Genomic DNA, 9,761 nt, shown 5'->3' on the forward strand with positions numbered 1-9,761 from the left:
AAAAAAAAACCTGAAACATTGGGAAGACTCTCCAAACAAAGAATTTGAAAGAATTGAATTTAAATGTAGTTTCACAACTGCATACAAAAAGCACACCACCTTCCGATTAGCTAACAAAGTAACTGATTACATTAGCAGCCAATTCCAACTGATTCCTCTGCAAAACTGAGAGTTAAGGATTGAGACAATGATCTGAAGAGACAACTCAGCAGTTAAGTGACCTTGCTATTCTTGCAAAGGATTTGAGTTCAATTCCAACAACCCACCAACCCACAACAGGCAGCTCAACACCTACCTATAACTCCAGCTACAGGGCATCTGATGTCTTCTTCCAGCTTCCATAAATACCCACACATACAACACATGAGCACGCACTCTCGAGTGCTCTCTCTCTCACTCTCTCTCTCACACACACACACACAGAGCGAGAGAGTGAGAGAGCGAGAGCGCGAGAGAGAGGCTCACAGAAAATGTAGTGAGAATTTTTTAATTGTGGTTTCCTTAAAAAACACAAATATTATAAGAATATGTTTTCATTTTAATCCCAGGTGAAGGATATGGGGCTGCTTCAGACTGTCCACAGCAGCTGACTATGATCTGCCTCATGCTCTGGCAGAGGTGTGATTTTGCCAGCTGCAGATAGTTTCTGCAACAGTGTGACGTTTGGAATGCTGGAAACTTTTTAGAGAGTATATAAATGCTAGGTCCCTGAGAGGAGGAATGGGTTGGTGTTGGTTGGCTGGTGTTGGTCTCAGTTTGTTAAGTAGTCATGAGCAAAGAAGAAAAAGAAATTAGATATCCTGACAACGAAGATCAAACTTACCCCAAGGAATTCGGTGCCACTAATCAGCAGGAAGTAGTCTCACCATAACATCTCCCCCTTTCTGACCCTGGACTTTATTCAGAGATCTCTTTCCTTTCCTCAATATCCTTTTTTTTTTTCTCTTATCTAGTGTTAGGGGGCTGAAAGGGTGGAAGAAAACTCACAAAACAAAATTCAAGCTACAGGAAATTTTTTTTCTTTTTTTTTCTTTTTTTTTTTTTTTTTTTTTTTTTTTTTTTTTTTTTTTTTTTTTTTTTTTTTTTTTTTTGGTTTTTCGAGACAAGGTTTTTCTGTATAGCCCTGGGTGTCCTGAACTCACGCTGTAGACCAGGCTGGCCTGGAACTCAGAAATCCACCTGCCTCTGCCTCCCAAGTGCTGGGATTAAAGGCGTGCGCCACCACTGCCCAGCTATCCACAGATTGTTATCAGGGGCCTTTGTAGTCAAGCCATGAACCTCGGATAGCCTCATTTCTGATTTCCTGTAAGGATGAATTAAAAACCACACAACTGAAAAAGCCTGGAATACCACCTAATCTAACCGCTGCTCAGGAGCCCTCGAGTGCTTTCTCAAGTGTGCTCTTATACTATGCTCCCTAAGCAAGCAAGCAAGCCTGTGCTTGGCGTCAGATTTGAATTCTTGTAATATTTGTAACTGTGACACAGGACAAAGTATTAAATGCCATTTATAAAACAGTAATAATATCCACCCGCTATGTTCGGTGTCTCTTCAAAGAGTACTGCACTGCACACCAAGTCCCTCCTACAAGACATCCATAAACATCCCACCCTCAAGACTCCCTAGTCAGCTTTCAGCAGTGACAAGAGACCAAAGAAATCTACCCTGAGGATGTCACATCCCCTTGACCTCTTCAGCCCCTTCCCATCTCCCAGCCTCTGAATCCACAGTTTGGTCACAGAAAAAAAAAAAAAGTTACCATTCGAACTGAACTAGAGAGGCTAGGTGAGAGCTTGTCCTGAGTTCCAGGCTACCCTGGGCTACAAAGTGCCTGGGCAGCTAGGACTATATAATAAACCTGCCTCAAACAACAACAAAAAATCCCATTCGCTGATAGGAAAGAACAGGAGCTATACAGTACCTGATACAGTACCTGGCATGCATGGAGTGTACTGTCCTTTTATGATTACTGAACTTGGGTTAGTTACCATATCCAAGTCTTTCAGCAGACTGTGAAAGCCTGGGACTACTTTGGTATAGGACAGGTCTTTCTGTTACTCAAAGCGGAGCTGTTTAAACTAACTTGTGTGTGGTCTCTGATTTATGTCACCTATTTTCAATACAATTACCTTGTGTCATACCCCTTAATACAACTTGCCAAGGAGTTTCCATAATTTAAGCCTTTCATAAGAAGAGTAGACATGACTGACAAACTCAAGGCCTTTAAGTAAAATACTAGGCATTTTAACCCACTGACGCAAATACAACAGCTGTATCTGGTGAACTGAACATACGCGAGGCGCAGGTGAGTCAGCTTCCAGCCTCTAGTAGGAAACAGGTTCTTTAAAAAAGGCTGGCGCTGCAGCTTCAGCTTCTGGGCTTTTGCAACCTTAGCGTTTACGACCTGTCGATCTATCACGTAAAGCAAAAGGGCAAATCTAAACAGCTCTAGTGGGGCCATTCACCACCTCAGTCAAGCAAAGCAGGCAAACTGGCAAAAGAAGCCTTCGCCTAATTTTCAGTGAATGAAGACAATCAACCCGGCAAACGCAGTATACCAGCATCCAGACCAAAATAAATAACTGGGGGTTTCTGTCACCTCCTCTTCATCTTTAATTTTTCCTAACGTCATCCAATGAGATAGGGTTAGTTTGTCTAGGAACACCGCAACCACTCACAGCCCAAGGGGTATTGAGTGGTCACGTCCTTTCCTGGGCCTGTCTCACAGACCCCCAATGACTCGATTGTTCCGTACGGTGTGTGCCTCCATTAAGTCGGAGCACGTGATGTAGGAGCGCAAACTTGTTACACTTCACACACTTCCCTGAGCCCGGCCACACTTGAACCTAAACAATTCCCAAAGAGGAACTGAACGCCACCGATGCTGGATGACAATCGCTCAGGTCTTGCACTAGGGAGAGCAAGTTCCAACCCCTGCTGGCTGACGGTAGCTTACCCATTTGTCCAAGGGGACCTGGGCAAGAGACCCGGTGCCCTGGTACAGGTCCAGGCTCAGCTGCTCCAGGCTCAGCTTCTCCTGCAAGAAGTGGCCCAGGTACCTCTGCAGGAGGTACCGACAGGCCCTCTTCTTGATAGATTCTGAAAATGGCCAAGGCATGGTGAGGGCTGGCGGCTGGGGGGCCGGGGCTGCTCGCGGCGGCGACTCGGAGATCCGACCTGGGCTCCAGGCAGCGGCAGCGCCTCAGGGTCCGGCCGGCGTCCCCAAGCCGCGGTGGGGTCTAGGTTCGCGGTGGCCGCTGCATGTCGGTTCGGCGCTGCTGTCCCTCAGGGCAACCCCATGGCCCGCGTCGCGACGCTCGCACTAGGCCCGGCGGGGACTGGGAGCTGAACAGAACCGGGCGCCCCAAGCCGGGAGCTTCCGAAGCGCTCCGTCGGTCCGGAGACAGTAAGAGGGACAGACAGAGGGCTGGCGGCTGAGGCGAGACAGACTCCGACCCTGCGCGACGAATTTGTTGTCATCTACCGAGCGCGCTCCCGCCTTCGAGACGCTCCTGGCGCGTTCGCGAGACCCAGACTCCCGGCGCGCACTCGAGCAACGGGCACAAGCGGAAGTGACGCCATATTGCGGGGCCGGAGAGTCAGGAAAAAAAGAGTCCGGGCGGGAGCATTTCCGGGGCTGAATGGGCGGGGCAGCTGTGGGGGCAGGGGTGGTGCCGGCGCCGCAATTCTAACTCCAGACGCCTCCGGACGAGGAAGAAAAGGAACATGGGAGCTCGCAGGTGAGTGGGCGGGCAGGCTGCGGCCCGTGGATCCTTACCTCGCAGTGGCGGCCGGGTGGTGGGTGCTGGCGGACACCCGGATCCGGGCTGACGGAGGTCTGGGGGCGGGTCCGGCCTGGGCTGTCCTGCGGGAAGTGGTGCGCCGGGGGGGTGCAGGGCGAGCGCTGGAGACTTGGCATTTCTGTCCGGGTTTTGACGGGTGCCTATTGTCATCAGGTCGTCCCCCACCCCACCCCATCTCATGCCGGCATTGTTTGCAAAGCGTCTAGTAGTTCTGCCGTTTGCAGAGCGCCACGCCGACGGCCGGAAAACTTGGGACTCCGGACGATTGCGGGCAATACTGTTTTCTCTGTTAAATTCTGGCGCTGCCCGACCCCGCTGAGGGGCTGCCTCGGCGGAGACTTTGTGATCTCCCGCGGCTCTGTGCAGCCGGGTTTTTAATCTTTTAGGAAACGGTCTTTGAAGAGGCACGGCTGGCTCCTTAGTAGGGCAGCCCCTAAAGGCCCGGAAGTCGGCTGTCCTGGGTTACGTTCCTGACACTTGACACTGGGCCACCTTGAACCTACACTACCCTCTCTGAGCCCACATTACCACCTCAGCCGGGTGTGAGCAGATTTATATCATAAACTCGAAAATTGAGGCAAACGAAATGATGTGAGCCGGGGAAGGAACCGAAACAGAGCCCTGTTTTGAGGAGACTGAATTAAGGAATTCTGGCTTGTGAATGCTGTATCCTCAGAGTGGGTTCTTTTCGTTTGTTTTGAGTTGGGTTTTGAGACAGTCTCTCCCTGGGTAGGTAGTTCAAGCTGACTTTGAACTTAGTGGCCCGGACTGGCCTAGAAATTAGGGTCTCCCAAACGCTGAAATGTCAGGCTTGCACCACCACACCCCATTCAGACTCTTTGTACATGCACTGTAAGAAAGGGCCTCTTATTTTAAAAGGTGATATTTTAGTTGGAGACTTGGAAACATCAAGGTAGTCAGATGCATGGATATCTCAGTTATTTTTCCAGACAAGAACACCACCTGCAAGGCTTATCACGTGATAGATGCTTGGTAAGTTCCAGGAACTTGAGGAGGGAAGATGGGCAGGAGCAGGAGTTAATGGTAAATGGAAGGAGTGTAAGCCTTTGCAAGGAATCGAACTTGTGCTCCTGGTGAAATAAAAAGAAATACAACATATTCTGGCCTAAGATTGCTAACTACAGTGTTGCTAATAGCTGGCTGTTGGAGCTTAGAAGACCAAAGGTGCAAACGGCCAGAGCAGTGCTGAAGGACAGTGCAGATTCCCTGGTTTGGCCGGCCGGGAGGATAGCCCTGAAGGTTAGAACTGGTTGGGTTCTTGACACATGTTGACACTAATAAGCCATGCTTACCGACATTGGGCACAGTTTTCCTCCCAGCACTAGAGAAAAAGATGCAGATGGCTCTCTACTTAAGTTGAAGGCCAGCCTGATCTACGTGGGAGACCCTGGCTCAAAGAGACTCTGAACCTTACAAGTAAATAATGACATACTCTCTGTACTTTAAACAGAGCTGGGTGGGAAGTCCAGGTAGGGCCTTGTGTATCAGGCTTTAGGAGTTTTGAACTGGACTTTAGCCTTCTTGACTGCTTAATATGGTTTCCTGAACACAATGTAGAATAACATTCAAGCTGTCCGTAGGATGCATGCATTTCCAAAGAAGAAAGTGAAAATCCCACAATAGCAAGCATACTATAGCAAAAGTGTTAAGGGTGTTGCCTTGAACACTTTATACTTTCCAGGAGAGATTTAGCATAGTTGAGACCTGAGAAGTGTCATCACACCCTTAGCCCAAGTGGGATTCAGACCCCAGTCACAGGGCTCTTTTAATGTTTGTCAAAGGCAAGTTCCTAATGCACAATGCTGGCACCTTAGCAGTAATTGAATACGATGAAGATGATTACACAACCGGGTGGGTACTATCAACTTTGTAAAAATTAGAAAGGAATTCCCAGTGGCAGCTTAGAAGATATATCCCAGAAGCCAAGTGCATCGAGTCAAAATAATAATCCTAAATAGGAATTCCCACAGTTCACTCTGGTAGTGTGGATTATAGTGAAGACTTACCTGGGAGAGCCCAAGGGAGCACACCTGTGATCCCAGCACGTGGGAAGTCAAAGCACAAGGATCAAGAGCTCAAGGTCATCCCTGGTTACAGATCAGGTTTGATGCCTGGCTGAATTGCTGTGACCCTGTCTCAATAGCAAAAGATCACATGCCAGTGACATGGCTCAGCAAGCAAAGTCACTTGCTGCCTTGCCTGATAACCTGAGTTTAGTTCCCCAGGGCCCACATGATAGGAGAGAGCCAAGCTCCTCCAATTGTTCCTCTGACCTCTGCATGAAACACCATGGTGGGGCTGTCGAGATGGCTCAGTGGGTAAGAGCACTGACTGCTCTTCCGAAGGTCCTGAGTTCGGATCCCAGCAACCACATGGTGGCTCACAACCACCCTTAATGAGATTGGTCGCCCTCTTCTGGTGCGTCTGAAGACAACTACAGTAAATTACGCCAGAGCGAGAGGGGCTGAAGCGAGCGGGCCTGGCAGAGATCCTGAGTACAACAGCAGCCACACACATGATGGCTCACTGCCATCTGTACAGCTACAGTGTACTCATACACATAAAATAAATAAAATAAATCTTTAAAAAAAAAAAAGAAAAGAAACACCATGGCATGTGCACACACATACACTGTATATACACAGACATATATAAATTAAAAATTTTAAAAAGAGCTGTACATTCAGAACAGGACCACAGTGTCAAGGCTGCCATGCCCCAGGAGTAGCCCCATGCATGTGCATCTCTTTAGGATCTGGAGCTGCCTTTCTCCTTTGAAGGGATTTTTAAGCATGATGGTCCCAGCTTTTGGGAGGCAGAGGCAGGAGGATGGCTCATTCAAGGAAGGCTCCCCTCAGCTATATAATGAGATTTAATAAAGAAACAAGACTTGGGGACTGAAGATCTGTCTCAGTGGTTAAGAGCACTTGCTGATTTCCAAAGAACCCAGATTCATCCCAGCGTCTGTGTCAGGTGGCTTACGTCTGTAACTCCTGTTCCAGGGATCTGGCCTCTGGATTCAGAGGGTACCAGTACTTACATGCACATACCCATACACAAACACACATACACAAATAATTTAAAATAATAAGAGTAAACTTTGAAAACAAATAATGCCCAGCATGGTGGTCCAAACCCAGCACCCCATAGGCAGAGACTGGCTCATTGTGTATAGTAACAGGCCAGTCAAAGCTACATAATGAGATCAAGACAACAAAACCTGAGTATGGAGCTAGAGCGATAGAACCACTGACTGCCCTTCTAGAGGACCCAAGACATACTCAGCACCCATAAGGCAGTTCACAACAGTCTAACTCCAGTCTGAGGGAATCCAACATCCTCTTCTGGCCTCCTCAAGAACATATGTGATACACAGACATACACGCAAGCAAGGCCCCATATACATTAATTTTTTTTAGTTTTAAAAAAAAAATTGTGATTGTGTGTGCGCGCACGCGCACATGCGCACACATGGTTGTACATCAAGCCTGGGACCTCATACATACATTCAAGTGTTTGAGCTATATGTCCATCCCTAGGAGGGCTTTTGTTTTGTTTTAATACACAGTCTCGGGCTGGAGGGATGGCTCAGGGGTTAAGAGCACTGACTGCTCTTCCGAAGGTCCTGAGATCAAATCCCAGCAACCACATGGTGGCTCACAACCATCCGTAATGAAATCGGACGCCCTCTTCTAGGGTGTCTGAAGACAGCTACAGTGTACTTATATGTAATAATAAATCTTTTAAAAAAATACACAGTCTCCTCGTCACTAAGGTTGATCTAGTACTTCCAGTGGGGCTCTAACTCACCATCTTTGTGCCTCATGCCCCTGAGTGTTGGGTTTATAAGCAGGTGCCACTGCACCTGGCCCCAACATAGTTCTTGAACTTGCCAAACACTCTGTTATGTTTCCCTATCTAAGCCTGTCAGCGTTGTTTACTGGTAGATTTCAGTGATAGCTTCACTTGATATAGAAGGAATGGGGAACATCTTGTCTGGGTCCTGGAGCACCCAACAGAGGTTCCTCCCCTTACCAGGCTTCATGAGAGCCCACTGAGCACTCCACAATGCCACTGGTGCATGTTGAGAGCATTTTTCCAGATTGCTATGTAAGATGAGAATAGAAAGCATTGAGGTACACATCCTTGTTGCTACCTGATGGTTGTGGTGTCAACCGAAAGGCCACACTTGCTTTAAACGGAATGTTTGGGATTCCTGCCCTGTCAGACACTTTCTTGTCAGGAGATATTTATCACTTCACCTCTCCAGCTTCACTGCTCTGAATTCACAATGCAGCAAAACAAAGTCTAGTAAAATAAGAAGTGGGGAAGAAAAGATCCAGTCGTCAGTATCTTGATATCATAAATCCGCAAAGTCACCAACAGATGGAGAAAGCAGAGCCCTGAGTCACTTCTCAGGGTATCTCGAAGGCTCCTTTCCGGACACCTCATAAAAACAAATGCAGTGCTTGAGAATAACACATGTTCTTGTGGAGTTTGTGTTTGAGCTCACTGTGGTAGGTAGGGCAGCAATGGAAGGCTTGAAGGGCAGTACTTATAGTTCCCTAAAATTATGATGTGCAGTGAGTATTTTACCTGTATGATGAATGTGCTTTGTGTGTATACCTGTTGTCATGTGGATGACAAGACTCAAACCCGGAGCTTCTGGAAGAGCAAATCTTAGAATCTCACTCACACTTTCTGGTTTTGAAGGTTACAGTGCCACTACTTAGAGTTTTGAAAACATCTCAGGATAACACTGTCATATCTTCACCCTGGCTTCTCCTTGGTCAGCAGAACGCAGTGCAGTTCCCTTGCCTTGTTTTGCAGCACTGTGACGTGCTTGCATGCATGTGTGCGTGCATGCATGCGTGCATCTCCCCGTCATTGATGAAGAGGAAGTGCAGGGTAACTTTATAGGGTATAGATAAAAACAGACATTTCACAAGTAACTGACCTTAAATCCTTAACTTCAAAAGTATATATGTGGGACTCCAGCAGTGACTCATTGGTTACAAGCACAAGCTATTCTTGCAAAGATCTGTGTTCAATTCCCAGCACTCATTTGGCAGCTCACAACTTCTGTATCTCAAGTTCCAGGGAAACAGATGCCCTCTCCTGGCCTTGGTGGGTACTGCATATACATGATGCACACCTATACATAGAAAAAAAGTTTTAAGTATAGAGGAATTTTAATTCAGAACATGACTGCTCTGTCAAGGGATCACTTCCAAAAACCTTGTAGGTCTGTGTGATCCGGCTGGAATACAGGGACCCCTTTAATCCCAAAAGACAGACAGAAGCAGATCTCTTTGAGTTCAAGACCAGCCTGGGATAGAACAAGTTTCCGGTAAAGAAAAGCTTAGGTCCAGGTGTGGTGGTACCTGCCTTTAATTCCAGCACTCAGGAGACAGCGGCGTGCAGATCTGAGTTCAGTCAGTCTGTTGAGTTTGTATAAGTCAAGTTGGTGCAGTTGGGAGTGGGTGCAGTTGAGTACAGGCCATGGGCCTGAATTAGGTCAGTTCAATTGAGGCAGTTGAGTTCAGTGAGCCGGTGCAGGTCAACAGAGGCAGTTGAAGCCAGAGAATGAAAAGGAGCCAAGTGATTAGAACAGATTGTTCGAGTTAGTTTGAGGCTAAGAGCAAAACGTCCAAAACTCAGAGAAGCCAGTTTGACTCAATTGGCTTGGAGGGAAGTTTGAGACAGAACAGCTGCATTGAACCAGCCAGCCAGAATTCAGAAAAAGCTAGAAAGGGTGAACTTATTCAGCAGTAAGCCTGAGAGACAACAGTGACTTAAGGTGAATAAAAATTACTTTTATGTCAAAATATATGTATATCTATATATACACCAGAGCCATTGCAAACAAATGTACAAGATATAAAGATTGTTTGTTTGTTTGTTTTGTTTTTTTCTTTTTTTTTTTTTTTTTTTTTT

At 47.1% G+C, this 9,761-nt stretch overlaps 2 protein-coding genes across 6 annotated transcripts in view; one reads left to right on the forward strand and one right to left on the reverse strand.

The window, feature by feature from the left end:
* Positions 1-3,542, reverse strand: part of Atg2b (autophagy related 2B) — a 68,702-nt gene extending 65,160 nt beyond the window's left edge. For all 3 annotated transcript variants that reach the window (XM_031357866.1, XM_031357865.1, XM_031357864.1), the window contains exon 1: positions 2,957-3,542. In XM_031357866.1, the coding sequence (XP_031213726.1) occupies positions 2,957-3,118 (162 nt within the window). In that variant the 5' untranslated portion in view covers positions 3,119-3,542. The remainder of the gene's footprint in view (positions 1-2,956) is intronic.
* Gskip (GSK3B interacting protein) overlaps positions 1-9,761 on the forward strand; it is a 21,543-nt gene that overhangs the window by 2,855 nt on the left and 8,927 nt on the right. The window contains exon 1 of one of the 3 annotated variants that reach the window (XM_031357867.1): positions 3,623-3,740. The exons of the other annotated variants lie outside the window; for them this stretch is intronic. Within the exon in view, the coding sequence (XP_031213727.1) occupies positions 3,727-3,740 (14 nt within the window). The 5' untranslated portion in view covers positions 3,623-3,726. Of the gene's footprint in view, positions 1-3,622; positions 3,741-9,761 lie in introns of those variants that run through there. 3 annotated transcript variants of the gene reach the window in all.

This window comes from Mastomys coucha, unplaced genomic scaffold (genome assembly GCF_008632895.1).
Source record: "Mastomys coucha isolate ucsf_1 unplaced genomic scaffold, UCSF_Mcou_1 pScaffold6, whole genome shotgun sequence".
NCBI classification, from domain to species: Eukaryota; Metazoa; Chordata; class Mammalia; order Rodentia; family Muridae; genus Mastomys; species Mastomys coucha.